Below are 24,108 nucleotides of genomic sequence, written 5' to 3' on the forward strand. Positions count from 1 at the left end.
TTAGTATAGCATGATTGTGAATATATGACCCTTTATTTGTACAATGGATGAAGAAAAAAACCCAGGATTGGTGATAAATTAATTGCAACAGGTTTTGAAAGTTCTTGTGGTGCTTACTATCAGGCATTGGTAGGTATATACATTTACAACATGAAACAAAATACTTTAAAATATATTCATTCACAAACTGGAACAAACATTCTGAAAAATATGTTCATTCACAATTTGAGATTATATTATTTTATGATATACCGATATTCAACTTCATGGGACCATGAAATATCACAACTTTTGTCTTTCTTCATCAATTGTTAGTTTCCAGTCACTATACAAAATTTGACAAGCAGTTAAGTATAATGTAAGGGTGGAGGGAAAGGGTATAGGTGGAGTGGTATGTGTGTAATACAGGGTTAGAGGAATAAATTGAGTGAAATGAATATTGATGTTCCAACTCCACATGGTTTGAATTATATAATGAATTTGCCAGGAATTATTCCATTTCGAGTTCAAGAAAGGCATATATCTGCTGATCCAATGGAACAAACATTTATACTGACAAGAAATCTTCCAAGGCTGACTTTCCACGTGCATGGGAGATACTGACAACAAATCTTTATGGGCTGACTTTACATGTGTGAGATACCAACAACAAATCATTAAGGTTTGACTTTCCATGTGTGTGGAGATACTGGCAACAAATCTTCCAGGGCTAACTTTCCACATGTGTGGAAGATACTGACAACAAATCATTAAGGGTTGACATTCAAGTGTGTGGGAGATACTGACAACAAAATCTTAAAGGGTTGACTTTCCACGTGTGTGGGAGATACAACAAATCTTCAGGGCTGACTTTCCATGTGTGGGAGATACTGACAACAAATCTTCCAGGGCTGACTTTCCATGTGTGTGGGGAGATACTGACAACAAATCCTCCAGGGTTGACTTTACATGTGTGTGGGAGATACTGACAACAAATCTTCCAGGGTTGACTTTTCCACGTGTGTGGGAGATACTAACAACAAATCTTTAAGGGCTGACTTTACCTGTGTGTGGGAGATACTGACAACAAATTTTTAAGGGCTGACTTTCCATGTGTGTGGGAGATACTGACAACAAATCTTCCAGGGTTGACTTTCAATGTGTGTGGGAGATGCTTGCAACAAATCTTTAAGGGCTGACTTTCCATGTGTGCAGGTGATACTGACAACAAATCTTCCAGGGTTGACTTTCCATGTGTGTGGGAGATACTGACAACAAATCTCTAAGGGTTGACTTTCCATGTATGTGGGAGATACTGACGACAAATCTTTAAGGGCTGACTTTCCATGTGTGTGGGAGATACTGACGACAAATCTTCCAGGGTTGACTTTCAATGTGTGTGGGAGATGCTTGCAACAAATCTTTAAGGGCTGACTTTCCATGTGTGCGGGTGATATTGACAACAAATCTTCCAGAGCTGACTTTCCATGTGTGTGGGAGACACTGGCAACAAATCTTTCAGGGCTGACTTTCAATGTGTGTAGGAGATGCTAACAACAAACCTTCCAGGGCTGACTTTCCATGTGTGTGGGAGATACTGACAACAAATCTTCCAGGGTTGACTTTACATGTTTGGGGGAGATACTGACAACAAATCTTCCAGGGTTGACTTTACATGTCTGGGGGAGATACTGACAACAAATCTTCCAGGGTTGACTTTCCACATGTGTCACACATAATGAAAATAAATCGTTAAGGGTTGACTTTCCATGTGTGTGGAGACACAAGAAATTGTAAAAGGTTGACCTAGCATGTGTGTGTGAGAGATACTGACAACAAATCTTCCAGGGTTGACTTTACATGTTTGGGGGAGATACTGACAATAAATCTTCCAGGGTTGATTTTCCATATGTGTGGAGACACAAGAAATTGTAAAAGGTTGACCTAGCATGTGTGTGTGAGAGATATTGACAATAAATCTTCCAGGGTTGACTTTTCATGTGTGTGGGAGATACTGACAAGAAATCTAAATGGGCTGACCTAATGCCATCTTGTTTTTTCTATATCGAGATATCATACCCTTCAACCTAACACCATTTTGTTTTTTCTATATGGAGATATCATACCCTTCAACCTAACACCATCTTGTTTTTCCATATGGAGATATCATACCCTTCAACCTAACACCATCTTGTTTTTCCATATGGAGATATCATACCCTTCAACAGACAATTACAGCTTTTCACAGGTGAAGAGCTAAGAAATAACAGTGACATCCCCTGCAAAGATGAAGTGAATGACTCAGAGAAAAAAATAAACAAATTGCTAAGAAGCACAACTTTGAACTTGTAAGTTCCAAATTTTCTACTCATTTTACATTCACTAAAATCAGTTTGTCATAGGCAGTTAATTTTTCTTTAAAACTTATCATAATGAATGCACACCAACTATAAAATAAACAGTGTTTCCTTGTATACATGTAATGTATGCAGACCTTACAAGACCAACTCAGTAAGGCAGTCAATTTTGTTTCCTTAAGTTGGGCCAGTTTTCAGTAAGGTGTAACAATATAGCATGTGCTGCTATAAATAATCAAGCTGGAAAGCATGCATTTAAAAGTCTAGAAGCAATTCAAGACTGAAGAAGCAATGGTCAACATTGTGCTGAGTTTGTAGAGTTTACTTGAACCTTAATTACCTCCAGCACAGTTACACAAACTGCAGTTCCAAACCCTACAGAGCTCAATGGCTTCTTGATATCTCTCAACTTGATGTAATTCGCCCCCCCCCCCCAATTTTTAATTTCATTTGGGCCATAGCAACAGAAATCATCTTTCGTGCCACGTTACATATTCAAATCAACATATGATGTCCACTAAACAGAACTGTTGTCCTTCCTGCTTTTTCCCACAGGTATCTTAATATTCTCTACCATTGTACCATTAAATTTTTTTAAAGAGGTTTACTGTCCCTTTCATCCTAACCTGTCACTTGTTGGACACCATTTAAGAAAAAAAATCAACAGCTTGATGATGCAAACTTTTTGCATTGCAAAATATATGCAGTTAATAATGTCTGAAGTACCCTGGTAAAGGTTGTTGTTGTTGTTGTAGGGTTTAACGCCATTTTTCAGCACACGATAGGCTATATATGGCGGCCAGTATTAATGGTGGAGGAAGAACCCGGTAAATCCCCGGAAAGAACCACCAACCCTCGAGAAGCTACTGGCAAGCTTTCTCACATACCCACATTGGCCGAATCCGAGACTCGAACCTACGCAGACAGAGGTGAGATGGCAGTGATCCGTAACGGACAGCGCTTTAGACCACTCGGCCACTCGGGGCTCCCCTTGGTAAAGGTAGTCTGCTTTGCTGACCAATTCCATTGTGGCTAATATGAATCCCGGATCCAAACAAAACAGGGTTAAGCCAGTATTCAGATTTTACCACCTACAATCGTATTTCAATAATCTGTGTTTTTATTTACTAAGTCCATATTTTCAGAGTCATTTCCACAAGACTTACAGCAAGGGTTGGCAGGTCTGTGTATGCACATGAAAGATGAGTTAGCTTCCTTTGTTTCTGTTAGGACCTCTTCACTCCAGAAATATGTATATGATCTGTTTGTCAGATGGATTTAACCCATGTAGCTCACTGACTGCAAAATATATGCAGTTAATAATGTCTGAAGTACCCTGGTAAAGGTAGTCTGCTTTGCTGACCAATTCCATTGTGGCTAATATGAACCCCGGATCCAAACAAAACAGGGTTAAGCCAGTATTCAGATTTTACCACCTACAATCGTATTTCCACAATCTGTGTTTTTATTTACTAAGTTCATATTTTCAGAGTCATTTCCACAAGACTTACACCAAGGGTTGGCAGGTCTGTGTATGCACATAAAAGATGAGTTAGGTTCCTTTTCTGTTAGGACCTCTTCACTCCAGAAATATGTATATGATCTGTTTATCAGATGGTTTTAACCCACGTAGCTCAATGACAAGGATACACCAGGCATGCCTTGTGATAGATTCTGAAAAATATCATGATGTTCTAGGTAGATCTTATCAGCCGCTTTTCTCTGATTGCCTGGTGGTTCCAAATCTGAATTGAAGCCGCTTCTCTCTGATTGCCTGGTTGTTACAAATCTTAATTGAAGCCAGTTCTCTCTGTTCGCCTGGTTGTTCCAAATCTTAACTGAAGAGAGTCTGGTTCGAATGAAAGGGCATGTAACTTCCTTACCCTGTATGATAACAGCTTCAGTGAGGTCTGCACTAATGGCTCAAATTTATCTGAATTAAGCCATTTTAAGACCCAGGACAGATTCCAGTCTGGAATCAGTGAGGGATTTTGATTTAAATTGGTTAGTGGGTCTGATAGATCTGTATCATGACCAAAATTTCTTCTGCCATGATGCCTTAATGTGTTTGATATCGTGGATGCCTTTGATAGCAATTGGTGCCCACTTTTTTTCCTCGCAAAGCAAGATAAAGTCTGCTACCTCCCAAACCTTATATCTCTAAAATTAATGTGATCTGGGAACATAAATGAAGTATTAATAATACTTACTACCTGTTTTTGGAGTGAATATTAATCCAAGCAAATCCAAAATCTTCACTGGATGTGAAACTTGAATACTAATTTGGCTTGCATTTATATGAAGTGTCTCATAGGAGATACTCTATAGTTTCCTATTCTGCATATATTTAGATCTTTTAAATAAAAGTAATTTCCCTGGTTATCCTCACTGCTTATACTGGCCATCTAAAAAAGACCTCGTATATCCTAGGTACTGTTAAAAGAACTTTTAATTCCCTTTATTTTGGTGTATGATTGATGGGGCGGGGGGTGTAGTATGGATTATAGAGTATACAGCTTGGACTTATTTCAGAACTGCACCTATCAAAATATTGTTAGCTGGTAACTTTCACTTCCTGGATGTCTGCAGTAAATTGTTTTGAAAAAAGAGCCAATCACTTTTTTTAATTTTATATATTTGGTAATTCATTCACTGCACTTTCAGAAGCTGATATTGTCTAGTATGGTGAAATGCATTTTATCTACTTTAAATGTAATGCACTTTATACTAATTCAGGCTAATTTTATGGGCACATGGGAACAGTCATTTTGGTTAGCTGTGTGCTTAGATCATGTACAGTTTCCACAAGTACAATATCCAAAAAAATTTCAGCCACAATAAATGAAAGTAACACAGAGGTATGCCAACATTATCTCCACTGTGCATGTTGTAAATGCAAACAACCTCACCTTACACCTGTCACTCTCTCAGAAGTTCATATCTGTAGAGCACCCGAATATGCTGTTGTTGTATGGAAGCAAAGATTAAAACCTGGTGACACCTAGTGGTGACAAAGGGAGGTAGTATGCAAGAATTATTGTCCTTTGTCTATAACCCATAGGCAGAAAAGGTGCATTTTCATCATTTTAATAGGGCTGGATTCGGGAAGTAGCCGACTTATATCCCCAATGTTAATGTAATCAGGGAATGTATTTAAAGGAGAAATATAAATGTTTGAATCTAATTTCATCCATATGTGTTTAAACATTAAACATAGTTTTAACCATGGCATGCAAATTCCTATCAATAACAACAAAAACTGATTGACGTATGGCAATTTTTCAAACATTGGGTATTTTGAACCATCTGAACACAATATGAAAATAAATGCAAAGGAGAAAAAAAATCTGATTAAGAAAAAGATAATAATATGATAATATAATAATATAAAATAAAATGATTAAAATATTGTCAGAAACTATGAAATGATCAAACTGATTTTCTTGTTTAATGTTAAAACTGGAAAAATGTTCTTGTATTTACATAAAAAGTAACAACACTGAGGGTCTCCTTTTTGGTCATATTTAGAAACAACAAAACTTTATATTTGGGAAAATGTTCCATAGAAATAATTTAACTTTTTTCATTTCTCTAGTAACAGTTTACATTTTCCATTTCCAATAATTATTGACCCTATCCCAAGTAATATCTGTGTGTGTGTGTGTGTGATTAGGATTTTAACGTAGCTTTAAAAAAATTTCAGTCATATCGCTACGATGTCTGCAGTGTGGCAGTTTATAGTGATGTCTAGCACTGGGGCATCATGCCGCAGACATGTAGCATGATGTCCCACCCAGTCACATTATGCTGACACCAGGCCGACCAGTCCTAACACTAACCTCTTAATGCCAAGCGCCTAGTGAGGTAGCTGCTAGTACCACTTTTGTAAGTCTCTGGCATGTCTCGGCCGGGGTTCAAACCCATGACCTCCTGCTTCCGAGGCAGACGCTCTAACCACTAGGCCACCGGAGCAGTGAGTAATATCCAATTAGCTGGCTAACAAATACAGCAAGTAAAGTCTTCCTCATAGTATTACTGGAACCAAGGAACTTTATAACAGATGAGAAAATGGTCAAAAATTCCATTGGTAAGAAGCTGTCCAATCATTTTTTATTTTTCTTACCATGGGCAAAAATTACTACTGTTAACAAACAAATATGTCTCCAGGACATCATATGTGTTGTGAGTATGCCAGAAAAATGTTAGTCTAAAGACACCAAGTTTCTTTTTCATTATTTTCACCATATATAACCTCCTCCCCATGTGGATAAACTTGCAAGTAATTCTTTCTGGTAAATCTAACCAAACCTTCCATCCTTAAACAACTAACAATACCTTCCATCCTTAAACATCTAACTATACATTCCATCGTTAAACATCTAACAATACATTCCATCCTTAAACATCTAACAATATATTCCATCCTTAAACATCTATCTATACATTCCATCCCTAAACATCTGACTATAGATTCCATCCTTAAACATTTAACTATACATTCCATCCTTAAACATCTAACAATACATTCCATCCTTTTATATATATATATATATATATATATATATATATATATATATATATATATATATATATATATATATATATAAGAGTATCACACAGCATTAACCCAATTCTCCTGGCACATGGTATTATAGCAATCTGGATCTAGGCATTGAGCAGTTGTATATATATTATGTACAAGTAAACATAGTACCTTGCCAGCCCCTTCCAAGGCCTCCTTATTTTTTCCTGCAACTCCACTAAGAATCTTCATCTGTAATGCCCCTGCAATGGCAATGAATGGCAGGAATCCAAGGAGAACCAAACTCATCTTCCAGCCATACACAAAGGCAATGATTACTCCAGTCACAATACTGGCCACACTCTGGATCATTGTGCCAAGACGGATACCTGAAGCCTGCACAAGAAGCAAAATTAAGCTATTGTGTATTTGTTTAAGACATATGTGTCCACTGTAGAACTAAACAATATTTCCTGTTCATTTCTGTCTTTCAAAGTTCCATCAATAGCTGTACACCTCCTTTCATTAGAATGCTACAGTAAAACCTGCCTTGAGATACAACCACCTCTGTCAATGTTGTTGTAGGGTTTAATGCTATTTTTCAGCACAATATAAGCTATACATGGCAGCCAGTATTAATGGTGGAGAAAGAATATTTAATGTGCAAGTCAGTGAACTAGGGAAGCATGTCTACCCGTCATGGAGGTGTACCATATGAATGTTTGTAATTCCAAAATGTGCTCATTTTTTTCTTTTCTTTTTGGTTTATGTGAATATTTATTTTGAATCAGGAAAGAGAATTATATTACTACTTACATTGTCCATGCAAATATGCACAAAACAAAACTGAACACAAGTGGTAGAAGGCAGACATTATCATGTAGGATACTTTAAGAAATCTGCTTCTTCAATTTTTTTATATATACTGCTAGCCACGATGTTTAAGTATAAAATAAAAAATGTCTGCTATCTCTGAGTGAATAATGGATATACAGTAGGTCTCAAAAGACTACTCCTTCTTCCAAAAATGATGGTCTCTCAAGACAGGTTGTTGTTATTGTTGTTATAGGGTTTAACGCCATTTTTCAGCACAAGATAGGCTATACATGGCGGCCAGTATAACTGGTGGAGGAAGAACCCTGGAAAATCCAGGGAAGAACCACCGACCCACGAGAAGCTACTGGCAGGCTTTCCCACGTATCCATGCTAGCCGAGCCTTGGACTCGAACACACGCAGACTGAGGTGAGATGGCAGTGATCCAGAACGGTGAGCACTTTAGACCACTCGGCCACTCGGGGCCCCCTCAAGACAGGTGGTCTCTCATAACAAGTCATAACACTATAATTAACAAATATGTACGTGGAGATCATGGTCTCTCAAAACATGTGGATCTCATAGGTGGTCCCTCAAGGCAAGTTTTACTTTATTTCACCTTGTGAATATTTTCACTTATGCCATGGCTTTGGCATTTTGTGAAAATAGCGAGTTTATCACACACTTGATGAAAAGTTATTCACTTGATGCAATGAAAGATCTTCTACTTCATTTTTTTAAAATTTCACATATAGTCTATAGTTATAATATACTTCCCCATTTGTCTGTAACACCCTCCTCAAACAATTTCAAAAACGAAAATCTTTAATGTCATAAAAAGTGTACAGAACTTAGTCAATTAATTCACTGATTTAGAATTTCTAACCTGAATGTGACAAGAGTGGCCCTAACAATGGCTTTCTGTGCGCTTTCATGCTTAACAGACTTTCCATATTAACACTGCACCATGTTGCGTACACTATGGGTCAGAGATTGTAATGTGTGTGCCTGTGTGAGGCACTTTAATCTGATCTCCTAGGCCTGATATAGCCTTTCTGGTGCTGATGTGTCATTAAACACAAAACTAAACTAAGTTAAATTCAATGGTCATATGTTATGAAAAGCCACAAGCAGTGTATTTAGTTTTCTGACACAAACTTGGCATTAATATTGAGAAAACCCTGATTTATGAGGTTTTACTTTCGTACTTAATCAAAAAGATAATGCTCATTCAAATTTTCTACTTGTGACTTTTATTAATATTCACTGGTCTTTGCACAAAATGACAATTTCAGCTGTATTAAAAGCATAAAATTACAAAAGGATCCTACTGTATCCATAGAAAGATGGGTGTTCTTTGGTTCTCTAAATCAGTGGAACACTGCATCCACAAAATCACCAGGAACTGGTACCTTGTGAAAAACAGTGAATCCAGGAAGACATAGACTTGAGGAACTAAGGCTGTACTGTACATCTTCTCTAAGTAATGATTACAAACTTTATGATAAGCACTTACTCCCTGAACTTGAGATGCATCTGTTGCCAGGCGAGTAGTCAAAGCACCCGTGTTGTTCTTATGGTCATCAAACCAGGCTATCTCCTAGAGAAAGAAGGAAAAATTCAAAAGTTTGTTAACTTCATAGCAAATGGCCCCACACCAAACACCGGGCTATCTTCTATAGAAAGAAGGAAAAATACAAATGTCTGTTAACTTCATAGCAAATGACCCCTCACCAATGGCTGACATCTGTCAATCAACTATTGAATAATGGTTATTCTAATTGTCTAAAAACTAATTTGATTGCCAGCTAGTCATAAGTTATTGTGAAAACTTTGGACCAAACAAAACCTTACTCAAAGTATGACAGATTTGAGGCACAAGTACCGAGTAGTATTAGTACTGGTTCAAAAGCATTACCAGTAACACTAACTTTCTTGATGTCAAATTTACAACAAAAGTTTTGATTTGTAAGCATCTACATAATAGCAGATGGTAAAGAAATCTGGATCATGAGGATGCTTTCCTGTTTCATTTTATTACAATGCCATTGTTTGCATGTTATAACTATTTCAAAGTTTCACTTTTTCCTGTATCTCCATCCATAATGATCACACATAGCATTAAAATCCAATATTTAAAAGCCTGGATGCTTTCCTTCCAACTAATGATTCCATTCAGCATTTTCTGACATCAAGTTTTAAAAGTGTCTTTTGTCTTTTGTTTTGTTTTGTTTTTTTATTAACTGCAGCCATACTTATCTGACTGCAACATCTGAAAGGCCCAAGCTGGGGCAATTCCAGTTGAATTTGGTAAAATTCTATTAAGCAACACTTTTAGAAGCTGTTTAAGGTGTTTAAATTCTTAATAACAGTGTCCATATTGAATGGCAGTTCAGCATAATCTGTACATATCTAAAAGTTTTGAGCCAGGATGCTTTCTATCAAAATTGGTAAAATTTATTGAGTGATTTCTGACATTGGCAGCCATATTTAACAATGGACTGGCATTAGTGAACATATGTTTGAAACCCATTTTCATGCAAGGATATTTTTATCAAATCTGGTCTCATTCTGAGCTGATTTAGAGATAAAGTGGTTTAAATATTTTTGTATACAAATTTGAAAGGCCTTCATGCCAGGAACCTTCCTGCCATGTTTGAGTGAAACTGGTCCAGGGACTTTTGAGAAGTTTAAAATAGCAACTGTTGATCAAGCACATTAAACAACATACAACCATACCATAAACCCACTTGGTCTTATGGCCAGGTGAGCTAAAACTTTCATTTTCAGCAGTGTAGCATATTCTTTTCAAAGTATGAACTTTTTCTTGCAAGAAAACCATACCTGTCTCAACATGGCCCTGAAGGACAGCTCTCTAAGACGCATGGTCAGGTGCTCACCAGATCTACCAAATGTGTATCCCTGAAAGAAATTAACCATTAAAACACAAGTTACATCAAAGTATGCTTAAATGTAATTACTTGACACATCCAACATTCTATTTATCATTACTTGCACTCATTGTACAAAAATTATGAGATAATAAACAAGAAATCATACTGGTTCAAAGATTAATATTCTACAACCAATGTGTTCATCAAAAATGGTACCCTTAAGTCTCTCTCTTAAAATGCTGAAGTAGAATTCAGGTCCATTTAAACTTCTGAATAAGACACATTAGCTACAGAAGGCCTGTTTAGGATACTGCACTTCCTGTTTAGAAGATGGCACTTCCTGTTTAGGAGACAGCATTTCCTGTTTAGGAGACAGCACTTCATCATCCAAGATGGCAGCCTTCAACAACATCAAGAGGACTGTCCAATGCAAAATCAGAGAGTTGCAAGACACATGGATGAGCAATAAGGCAGATAAGATTCAGTCCTACGCAGACAGGAATGATCTGATGAACTTCTATGATGCCTTGAAGTTCATCTAAGGGCCACAGTCATTAGGAAAACCAATACTCAGTGCTAAAAGGCAATCAACAATCCTGTAACAACCATTGGGTATCTTCTTGCTGCAGACATGCGAACTAAAGAAAATTGAATCAGGGACAGTGTTTCACAGAGCATCTGCAGGTCTGACAAAAAAACATAAGATCATCTTTTGAGCTGGACTGAATGGATGTAAATTCCTGTGTATCCCTTTCTGAAGAGGGCTTTACATTTAAACTTTTTCTTGTTTTTCTTGGGCGAATGTTCATTGTCCAAATTACTTTATATAATAAAAAATGTATCCATTTTAATAACATGAACACAGAGCAAAGCAAATATTTTTTAAATTGACCTGACAATAACAGCTGTTGAAATGAAGAATATCAAACAACAGAATTTTACCAAAAATATGACACGCACCATTTCCATTTAGAACCAACTTCATATCAAGAGTCTTTTGGTGAAAATCCCACAACAAATATGGCCATCCATTCAGGAGGTGTAGTGATAACAAGATTTCGAGACTGCCATCAGATTGGATTATTTTCATTAGGTACCAAATGAAGTCTTTTGGTGAAAACCCCACATTAATATGACTTTCCATTCAAGAGAACCGATAACAAGATTTGCAAGATGGTTACTGTGGTGAACATGTTTGATTTCTGAGCAGAACTAATTTCTTTTAGGACCAACTAGGCATAAAATAAATATATATGTAAAATTTCATGGCAATCCTCCAAGTAGTTTAACAGGAATAGCGATAACAAATTTGTGCCAATGGACTCATGTACATAGTGCAACAGACAATCCCATTAAATCTTCTTATCTATGACCGGTACAGCTAATACTGGGTTTAAAATCCTTACCTGTACAAAATAGGCAATGAAAGATGCTCCACCAATACCAATAAATATTCCACAATACATTGCAATCTCGCTCTCTTGTTCACCAGGTGGCTTTACGAAAACCTGTGAAAAAAAAAATATTTACACAATCAGCGCTAGAAAGGCTATACCAGACCTAGGAGATCAGACACGTCAATTAGTTTCTTTGAGAAACCAAAAAACAACAAAGACAATGATCTGCCATCACATAATGCACCAACAGATCAGGGTCTATGTTGTTTGTTCTACTGACTACTAATAAAAAATGGCTGGCACATTATGTAATGGCAGCATGGGTGTTAACTTACAAGTAAGTATATATGGTAATTATGGAAGACAGAGGTTACAACAAGGGTTCTGTAGAATGCCATTTATCACTTGCAAACATCACCACACTGATCCAGGTAAGACGCAAGTCCAACACTTCAGGCACACATTAATATTTACATACAATGATGATGCTATCTAATGATCCAGGCAAGTGACAAGTCCAACCATAACAACTTAATTTTCTGATGAATAGAGACAGTGATATATAAAAATTATATTACCTTTAAAAACTGTACCAGTAATCTTACCAAATCAATGATTTGCTACAGCTGTCACCTCTTTTGCTGCCAGAAATAATACATATGTTTCGGACAAAAAGGACACAAAAGAAAAAACAAAAGATTCCAATCTATATAACTTAAATTTATAAGCTTCCTAATATTTTTGCAAGTGTAGTTCTATTTTATTTGTAGACTGTCATTACATGTAACTCTATTTTGCTCACATATTGTAAATTAAAAGAACTACAAACACATAATGTTTGGAAATCTGTAGAGAAAACTAATTCAAATTCATTTTATAGTAAGACTAAAATACATCAAGTATATCACTAACTACCTCACATTTTATGTTACATAAGTACCACATGTTACATAAGGTATAACGGCACCAATTGCACAAGTCCAGGTGGGAGGACCTTAAGGTGTATGGAACATTGTATTCAGAATTAAAGAACAACACTAGCTGTGATTGGTGCATTATGTAAGAGTTGTACTTTCTGTTTGGCTTTTAAAAAAGTTAAACCTCTTGGCAACATGTGAACTTGTGTTAATTTCTATCTAGATCATATTTTGTATTTTTTATGATTTTTTTAACATATGGTACACATGGATGAAAATGTGCTTGTTGTGACTAGATAACTCTTACCCCTGTCTAGTCCCAGTAGAGTTATCTCTCTTAAATGCAATGGAGTACCTGGTTATGTCATTGTGAAATTGACAATCTAGCATTGTTCTATATGACAGTGTGTGACACGCATGCCCAAGTAGGACAGAAAGAATATTTATTTCACAAAACATTAGCATTGAGGTATATGGAAAAACAATTGGTACCGTGATACCTAAAGGAAAGAATAGCCTCACAATGTATCCATAGAAATGCATACATGTGGGCGGCATTTATGAACTATACTAGTTTGATGTAGGAAAACAAATGTGTGCTGAACAGTTTTGGTCAAATATTGAAAGTTCTTTACGAATAAAATGTATGAAATCTTCAGAAAATAGCACAAGTTGGCTTTGGATGGGGACTTTTGATAACTATAGCTATGATAGATATAGACTTGTGCTACCTGATCCCTTTATGTATGTGCTGTTACCTCCTAGATTGGAATGCATGCAACAAAATAAGTTATGTAAACATAATATAGTTGATTTTGGCCAAATATTGGCTATTGTACCTGCAAAAGATGAAAAATCATGTGTACAAAAACAGCTATCTTGTTCTTGTAAGGCATGCCATAAACCAGGATAGAGAACACTCTAAGTACACTTGTAGATAGATCACTTGTACCATGTGGGGTGTTCTGGCATGAGTAATTTTTGGGTAATTTATTAAGGATATGGTATTCCTTCCCACTTTGATTTGAATTGTCCTGCTCTAATTGTCCTTTTGTTTTTTTACACTTTCCTGATTTGAAATTGTTCATGTAGTTAGTTCAGTTCTCTTGCATTCCCTTTTGTTGAAGTAGCAGTGAATACCAACAAACAAGAACAGTTTCCTTAAGTCAGCATTTCCCATTGGCACTTGTATAAGCCCAATTATAATCTACTATTGACTTTCAATTAATCCTATTTCTTTCTGTCAAGCTGCTCTTGTGGAATTTCCATGTTTGGTCCAACATTACAGAATGATAATCATTTTAGTCACACAGTGCGTATTCATTCCATTCAAATCCACACTGTTCTTGAAACTTTGCATCCCATCGCAAGAATGCAAATTGGCATGAGATGATATCTGCATGGTTATGGAAGGCTGCACTCTACATGCCGGCATTGTAGAAAATATGAACTATGTGATATGAAAGAGCTGCGTCATCTTAGACATTAAAATTACATGACTCTTGAGGTCTCCACTAAATATAGGAGTCTGAATGTTAGGTTCTCACTTTATCAGTAATGTATTTTGAGATAATTTAATTGCAACAAAGTTAATACAGGTTGTTGATGAACTCATCCATATTACATGGATAATGTATTAGAGGTTACCACACCTTATGTATATCATTCAGTTATCTCCCTTACACCAGTCATAACATTTCAAGGAAATAAAATCTCACATTTTCAGTGACTGGTTATGAAAATAAAGAGAAGATTTGTGAAGTATTATATTAGCTCTCAATCTTGATGCTGATGTTAAGTAGAAGCAATTTAATAATTTCTCACAGTAAAGTTTACAAGTTTAAAAACTGATAAGGTATGTTCTGCTTGGATCTGAGATAAGTTTCTCTCTATCTTATGCCAATTATTATTAAATTCTTATGTAGAAGAAATATACTTTATATGTATCTATATTATCTAAATGATTCACCCTTTTATATTAGATGGAAATGAACACAACTTCACTTGAAATTTGGATACCTGTAAAGGATGTTATAGCACAGTTGCCTTTGGGCTGTCCTTGGACCTGTTGGGCCCTGCCCCATATATTTGTCCAAGGTAAGGTCATCAAACTTTCACTTCTCATTTTTCGCATTGCTGATTTTGCCTCCTTTAATTCCTTTATCATAAGCTACCTCTCCCTTTTAGATAAACACTTTCCTCCTGTTTTTAACTCCATTTGATGTGCTATACTTAGTGTTTATATTTGGCATTTTTCTGTATTTTATTCCCCTAATTTTCACCCCCCAATCCAGCATAACCACTTAGAAGCTGTGATTTACTATATTTGGTGACTGACTGGTTTATTGAAACAATTTTATTCACATTACAAAGGAGGAAAGCTTACTATTTGTGTTACAAAGAGGATGGGTAGGTGGACCTTTGTGTGAGGACTGGTGGTTAGTGACCTCTTGTATCTGCAGATAGTGTAAAGTGGTCAAAGCTTATACTTTATAATAAGATTGGGTCATGTCCACCTGTCTCTGATGTTAAGTTCTGCACCTGCCAAACAAATATAAATTCCTTTCTTTTAGGTGAATTGTACATTTTGAAGTAGGACAGGTACATACTATTTGGTACATTGACCTTTGACCTAGTTATTACATAATACGACATAATGTGATTTATCCCATATCACCTATGTGAAGTTCAATAAGTGCTGATATGAATAAGATACAACTCATAGTTGAAAGAATTCATTTTATTTCAAAAGATGATTTTGATGGTGAAGCAAAAGTATGAAAACAATAGTTCAAACAGCTCAATGACATTTCTATACACATGCATATAAGACATAGGTTAGTACCTCATCAAATTGTTTTTCACAAGTGAGACTAAGTATATTTGTTACTTATACAGTCCCGAACTATTTCACAGATTATTGGAAAAATTAAGGTTTGCTATAGGTATAACGGCACCAATTGCACAAGTCCAGGTGGGCAGACCTTAAGGTGTATGGAACATTGTATTCAGAATTAAAGAACAACACTAGCTGTGATTGGTGCATTATGTAAGAGTTGTACTTTCTGTTTGGCTTTTAAAAAAGTTAAACCTCTTGGCAACATGTGAACTTGTGTTAATTTCTATCTAGATCATATTTTGTATTTTTTATGATTTTTTTAACATATGGTACACATGGATGAAAATGTGCTTGTTGTGACTAGATAACTCTTACCCCTGTCTAGTCCCAGTAGAGTTAAATGCAATGGAGTACCTGGTTATGTCATTGTGAAATTGACAATCTAGCATTGTTCTATATGACAGTGTGTGACACGCATGCCCAAGTAGGACAGAAAGAATATTTATTTCACAAAACATTAGCATTGAGGTATATGGAAAAACAATTGGTACCGTGATACCTAAAGGAAAGAATAGCCTCACAATGTATCCATAGAAATGCATACATGTGGGCGGCATTTATGAACTATACTAGTTTGATGTAGGAAAACAAATGTGTGCTGAACAGTTTTGGTCAAATATTGAAAGTTCTTTACGAATAAAATGTATGAAATCTTCAGAAAATAGCACAAGTTGGCTTTGGATGGGGACTTTTGATAACTATAGCTATGATAGATATAGACTTGTGCTACCTGATCCCTTTATGTATGTGCTGTTACCTCCTAGATTGGAATGCATGCAACAAAATAAGTTATGTAAACATAATATAGTTGATTTTGGCCAAATATTGGCTATTGTACCTGCAAAAGATGAAAAATCATGTGTACAAAAACAGCTATCTTGTTCTTGTAAGGCATGCCATAAACCAGGATAGAGAACACTCTAAGTACACTTGTAGATAGATCACTTGTACCATGTGGGGTGTTCTGGCATGAGTAATTTTTGGGTAATTTATTAAGGATATGGTATTCCTTCCCACTTTGATTTGAATTGTCCTGCTCTAATTGTCCTTTTGTTTTTTTACACTTTCCTGATTTGAAATTGTTCATGTAGTTAGTTCAGTTCTCTTGCATTCCCTTTTGTTGAAGTAGCAGTGAATACCAACAAACAAGAACAGTTTCCTTAAGTCAGCATTTCCCATTGGCACTTGTATAAGCCCAATTATAATCTACTATTGACTTTCAATTAATCCTATTTCTTTCTGTCAAGCTGCTCTTGTGGAATTTCCATGTTTGGTCCAACATTACAGAATGATAATCATTTTAGTCACACAGTGCGTATTCATTCCATTCAAATCCACACTGTTCTTGAAACTTTGCATCCCATCGCAAGAATGCAAATTGGCATGAGATGATATCTGCATGGTTATGGAAGGCTGCACTCTACATGCCGGCATTGTAGAAAATATGAACTATGTGATATGAAAGAGCTGCGTCATCTTAGACATTAAAATTACATGACTCTTGAGGTCTCCACTAAATATAGGAGTCTGAATGTTAGGTTCTCACTTTATCAGTAATGTATTTTGAGATAATTTAATTGCAACAAAGTTAATACAGGTTGTTGATGAACTCATCCATATTACATGGATAATGTATTAGAGGTTACCACACCTTATGTATATCATTCAGTTATCTCCCTTACACCAGTCATAACATTTCAAGGAAATAAAATCTCACATTTTCAGTGACTGGTTATGAAAATAAAGAGAAGATTTGTGAAGTATTATATTAGCTCTCAATCTTGATGCTGATGTTAAGTAGAAGCAATTTAATAATTTCTCACAGTAAAGTTTACAAGTTTAAAAACTGATAAGGTATGTTCTGCTTGGATCTGAGATAAGTTTCTCTCTATCTTATGCCAATTATTATTAAATTCTTATGTAGAAGAAATATACTTTATATGTATCTATATTATCTAAATGATTCACCCTTTTATATTAGATGGAAATGAACACAACTTCACTTGAAATTTGGATACCTGTAAAGGATGTTATAGCACAGTTGCCTTTGGGCTGTCCTTGGACCTGTTGGGCCCTGCCCCATATATTTGTCCAAGGTAAGGTCATCAAACTTTCACTTCTCATTTTTCGCATTGCTGATTTTGCCTCCTTTAATTCCTTTATCATAAGCTACCTCTCCCTTTTAGATAAACACTTTCCTCCTGTTTTTAACTCCATTTGATGTGCTATACTTAGTGTTTATATTTGGCATTTTTCTGTATTTTATTCCCCTAATTTTCACCCCCCAATCCAGCATAACCACTTAGAAGCTGTGATTTACTATATTTGGTGACTGACTGGTTTATTGAAACAATTTTATTCACATTACAAAGGAGGAAAGCTTACTATTTGTGTTACAAAGAGGATGGGTAGGTGGACCTTTGTGTGAGGACTGGTGGTTAGTGACCTCTTGTATCTGCAGATAGTGTAAAGTGGTCAAAGCTTATACTTTATAATAAGATTGGGTCATGTCCACCTGTCTCTGATGTTAAGTTCTGCACCTGCCAAACAAATATAAATTCCTTTCTTTTAGGTGAATTGTACATTTTGAAGTAGGACAGGTACATACTATTTGGTACATTGACCTTTGACCTAGTTATTACATAATACGACATAATGTGATTTATCCCATATCACCTATGTGAAGTTCAATAAGTGCTGATATGAATAAGATACAACTCATAGTTGAAAGAATTCATTTTATTTCAAAAGATGATTTTGATGGTGAAGCAAAAGTATGAAAACAATAGTTCAAACAGCTCAATGACATTTCTATACACATGCATATAAGACATAGGTTAGTACCTCATCAAATTGTTTTTCACAAGTGAGACTAAGTATATTTGTTACTTATACAGTCCCGAACTATTTCACAGATTATTGGAAAAATTAAGGTTTGCTATAGGTATAACGGCACCAATTGCACAAGTCCAGGTGGGCAGACCTTAAGGTGTATGGAACATTGTATTCAGAATTAAAGAACAACACTAGCTGTGATTGGTGCATTATGTAAGAGTTGTACTTTCTGTTTGGCTTTTAAAAAAGTTAAACCTCTTGGCAACATGTGAACTTGTGTTAATTTCTATCTAGATCATATTTTGTATTTTTTATGATTTTTTTAACATATGGTACACATGGATGAAAATGTGCTTGTTGTGACTAGATAACTCTTACCCCTGTCTAGTCCCAGTAGAGTTAAATGCAATGGAGTACCTGGTTATGTCATTGTGAAATTGACAATCTAGCATTGTTCTATATGACAGTGTGTGACACGCATGCCCAAGTAGGACAGAAAGAATATTTATTTCACAAAACATTAGCATTGAGGTATATGGAAAAACAATTGGTACCGTGATACCATAAGTACCACATGTTGCACATGTACCACATGTTACATATGTACCACATTTACCAACTTGACAAAAAATGAATGATGTTACATATGTGCCACATCTACCAACTTGACAAAAAATGGATGATGTTACATATGTACCACATTTACCAACTTGACAGAAAATGGATGAAGTTACAATCCTTCTACCCAAACAGACAGAGATGAAAAGGCGGTAATCAGAAAAAGAGAGTGCTTTAGACCACTCAGCCACCTGCAGCCCCTTAAACTGCTAAGTGTTGAAAATATCTCTGATATTCTTCAGTGATAAAAAATTTTCAAATTAGCTACTGTACCAGATATAGTGGCCATCCAAATGTCAACATTTTCATTTAGGACCAACAAGACATCATAAGAAGGTGAAAATTCCATGTTGATATGACTTTCTGTGTTGGAGGAGCAACAAGCTTTTCAAGATGACTGCAGTGGCTTCCATTTATGACCAAACAGGCATCACAAGTCTTAGTCAAAACTATGATGTGAATAAGACCAACCATCTAGAAGTATTCATAACAAGATTTCATAAAAACTGAAATGTTTTCAAAATTCTATCGCTTATGCTAAAATATAATTAAAAAGTTCAAAAATATTTCTTCCCAAAAGAGCTTACATCCAAACACCATTATTAAGTGAAGGAACATTGTATCATAAAACATCAATAACAAAGGCTCCAAGGTTCCAATGAACTTTGCCTGCAATATGGGCTATGATGCATGTCAAAAACTTTAACAAAAACCTTTCAACCAAATCTGAACATGCTGACAAAGCCCGAAAACAATTATCTATTACTTGCTACCTTTTTGTACAGATGTGACCAAAGAGCAAAGCCAAAATTTTAAACTTACCCCTAGAATTTCACTGAAAATTATGGCAAATGCAGGCATCACTCCGCCATTGATCAAACTTCCAAAGCATCCCAGCAAGATCAAATACCATTCTGGGGCATTCATCCGAAGAATCCGTGTAACAGAAACCTGTGGGGGCTTTTCTTCTTCCTTCAAAACAAATAATATACCTTTTCTTATATTATTTCTTTCTCATTAATTTGATCATATTTTAATCAGCCTTGTCAAATGTCATATTTTAATCAGCCTTGTCAACTGTCAACTGTCATATTTTAATCAGCCTTGTCAAGTGTTACTCAGATATTAGCAGACATTATTAATATTTCATTCTTCAGCAAATCCATCATTGCAGGTGGTCTAAAATTACTATAATTCAATATGTTTAAATATTCAGCCAAGGCACTTCAAGTTTTAATAGTTTCCAATACTTCTACAGGAATTCTGCTTAATGCTACAACCTACTGTGGGCAATAAATCCCTAGTCCTGACCCTAACCCTAACCCTTTGTGTCACCCATGCTTACATTCTAACCAAAATCACCAATGTGCTCAGGGAATACAAATACAATACCACACCTCTTTTGCATGTGTGTGTGTGTGTGTGTGTGTGATCTGGATTTTTAACGTAGCTTAACAATTTTTCAGTTATATCTCTGTGATGCCTGCAGTGTGTCAGTTTATAGTGATGTCTACCACTGGGGCATCATGCTGCAGACATGTAGCATGATGTCCCACCCAGTCACATTATCCTGACACCAGGCCGACCAGTCCTAATACTAACCTCTTAATGCTGAGCACCTAGCAGGGCAGTTGCTAGTACCATTGTTATAAGTCTTTGGTAAGACTCAGCTGGGTTCGAAACCATGGCCTCCTGCATCCGTGGCGGACACTCTAACCATTAGGTCGCCAGAGCGGTCTACCATATATACTCTCATATAAGCCTGTTTGCGGATAAGCCAACCCCCAAACTGAACAGGTATAGACACTAAAAAGTGGACAACCCATGTATAAGCCAACCCACAACTCCGAGACATCTCAAGATGCACAAGGTAAGTTCTAAATACACTTATTTAAGCAAACTTATATTTGAAAAATAAACACATGTATACTTATTTTGAGCTTGGCATGCATGATTATTAAAAAGAAATGGTATAAACTTGTCTGAAAAGTAATTTATTTAATTTTCTGTTTTCTTATTGTTTCTGACTAATTTAGGTTTGTGTATTATTTGATCAAATGATGACTAGAATTTAGCAATCGCAAGTTGCTGTAACACTACCTCTCCTTTTTGACTCATCTGTTTATGCATTGTTGCATTGGACATTTTATATCAGTGCACCAGTAATTACATTTTTACTTTGCTTTGAAACTGTAAATACCTAACTCATTAAAATTTAATCCCAGTATGACAACACAATGAACAATGATACAGTTTGATTTAATGCTCGCAATTAAGCTAATGAACATATTTGCATAATAGCCCCACCACATGTTCATTGTAGGTTTGATTACGCACTGAATTAAGTACATCCGTTGGAGTCAAATCATGGGCACCACTGCACTAAACTTTAATGATATCTCCAAAATACAATAACGAAGTTTCAGAAATAATGCTTCGAAAATTATGCTAATACCGTAAAAGCTGAGTTGTAGTTTGCTTTGATGTAAGCGACCTTACACCATACCTGCCAATTTTCATGCCAGGGGGGAAAAAAAACTCCCAATTTTGGTGTGCTCCTGGAAACAATAAATAAACCACAACAATAAAATCATTTACAAATAATTTCAATCCCAAGAATGATCACTACAAATGCTGTAACTCCATATGTCATAGCGCCATTCCCACGAAAGAAATTTACACGAGTGAACACCTGGCATTTGTTTACTGTATATACCAATGTTAATTACCATTGTTAAATTAAAAGAAGGAATGAAAATACATACCATGCAGCAAATGTGTCCTCAAAGAACTAATACATGCTTTATAGTAAACAATACTAAATGCTTTATGAGTTGACATTAACGGAATAAGGTCATATATACGAGGGAAAAATGCCATGAAACTGCCTATTTAGGTACCTTTAGTTCAACAAAATTGGGAATCCTTTATTTGCCAATCAAATGCTGGTGTTTGCATAACACACCATAGTGTTGAACGTGGTTTCTTTGAAACAAGACAGAGAAATAGTTGCATCGATATGGATTAACTTTTAATTAGTCGTACTGGCTTTCTTGCTTGTTTATTTAAGACTAATCTTTAGCTATTGTGCAGTTTGACCACAGCTGACCAGAATATGAAAATAGGGCACGTCCTGGGGGAAAATAGGGCACGTCACAGGGAGAAACGGCAAGTCTTTTTGTAAATTCTGCGCATATTGGACCAGGAAGATCACTCAATATTTAGTGAAAACAAGGCTTTAAAAATGCCACGAAAAACCTCCCAATTTTAGGTCCCAATCTCTAATTTTTTATTCAGTCTCCCTACTTGGCTTTTGAAAAGTTCATAGGTATGCCTTACACCCCATTTTACAAAACTACGGTAATTGTACTAATATTGTGGAATAAAAGGCAATTACACATCAATATACTGGTATAGCTGCCAGTCAAAAATTACCTCTTAACACAAGCCAGTTTCAGGGTTTTATGATTAACTGGCCTGTACTGCTATCACAAAACAAAAGGCAAATTCACCGACTATCAATGTAGGAGATGCTGAAACATCAAGCTTTACACAGTGTGAAAAGTTATGTTTGTTCAGCCAAAACATAAAACTAAAATTGAATGATGCTGATCTTAGTTGATCTATATGAGAATTTTAGCCTTTATTATTACCACTCTTCATGAATGCGTAAATTATGATGGTTATGTGCCCTGTACAATTAAACCTGTGTATCTTTTTAAAAATATTAACTCAATTTGTAGGAATGCTTATATCATAGAAAATGAGTAACTCGTAAGTGCGTGATGCAACATAAATGAAACAGCTATTAAGGACTAGCTGAAATGTTATCTGGAAGATTGCAATTTGGTTGAAACAATGAATAAAGCAAACTCTGCATCTAATATGTTTGGTAATAAAAAAGGATTTAAGTGACGCTACGCACACTTTGCACTGTGTAAGTACTGTACATTAAAGTTCAGCCTGGTCGCCCTGCTAAACTCAACCAGCCTGCAAATTATGAAGTCTGTATTTACCTTTATTTAATTTCATGTTGGAGAAATCAGAAAATATGCATATGCAAAATAATAACAAAATCAATCATAGTACTTTATAATAGTTTAATAATTGTTGGGTCACCGAAAGTTAGGTTTTTTTACATACCTATGTCTTAGGACAAAGAAAAAATTATTGTTTTGTGTCCAAGGATTTACAGCCATTACAGTAGTCAACAAAAAGACCTAAAAACTGTCAAGTTTAGTTATTGGCCCACAGATAAGCCGACCAACCAACCCCCCACCTTCTTCAGGGCTTTATATTTTCCTAAATTATTCAGCTTATATGCGAGCATATACAGTACCTCTTTTGCAAAATATTAATTTCATCTGCTAAATGTTACAAAACTGCATGTGTGGGTAGACAAGGGCAACGGGCATAAAAATAGGTCACTGTGCTAGCACTCATCAAGTTAAACTACTATGAATAAGCCAGTTTTACTGATATATGTAAACACATAACACAGACATCTATGCAGATGATAACACCACCATTAGAAAAGTATATCAGCATGTTATACTTGTTGTATGAGACACAACATGTACATAATATTTAGACTAGACACTAGTCATGGCCTGCGTGTTCTCAAAGAATATGTTTTGATATGACAAGCCTATTTACAATACTTTCAGCAAATTGATGAAAATAATGTTAGATGTAAAAGTCAATTCATGACATTTTGAAAAAATGTGATACGAAGATCGAATCTACCCATTCTGCAAGCATACTGATACAGGAACAGAAACTCATTTAAACTCCTGCTGTCCAACATTTCTATGTAAACCCATATATCAATAAATTATTAATGTATTCCTATGTAAACCCATATATCAATAAATTA

General features: G+C 35.7%; 1 protein-coding gene across 2 annotated transcripts in view; it reads right to left on the minus strand.

Moving 5' to 3' along the window:
* LOC149779668 (ATP-dependent translocase ABCB1-like) overlaps window positions 1-24,108 on the minus strand; it is a 142,764-nt gene that overhangs the window by 24,708 nt on the left and 93,948 nt on the right. For both annotated transcript variants that reach the window (XM_089940489.1, XM_089940490.1), the window contains 5 exons: window positions 20,055-20,204; window positions 11,973-12,074; window positions 10,517-10,594; window positions 9,189-9,272; window positions 7,051-7,254 (listed from right to left, as the gene is read on the minus strand). In XM_089940489.1, coding sequence (XP_089796615.1) covers window positions 7,051-7,254; window positions 9,189-9,272; window positions 10,517-10,594; window positions 11,973-12,074; window positions 20,055-20,204 — 618 coding nt within the window. The remainder of the gene's footprint in view (window positions 1-7,050; window positions 7,255-9,188; window positions 9,273-10,516; window positions 10,595-11,972; window positions 12,075-20,054; window positions 20,205-24,108) is intronic.

This window comes from Sinohyriopsis cumingii, chromosome 17 (assembly GCF_028554795.1).
Source record: "Sinohyriopsis cumingii isolate HCF-2022 chromosome 17, ASM2855479v2, whole genome shotgun sequence".
Taxonomy (NCBI): Eukaryota; Metazoa; Mollusca; class Bivalvia; order Unionida; family Unionidae; genus Sinohyriopsis; species Sinohyriopsis cumingii.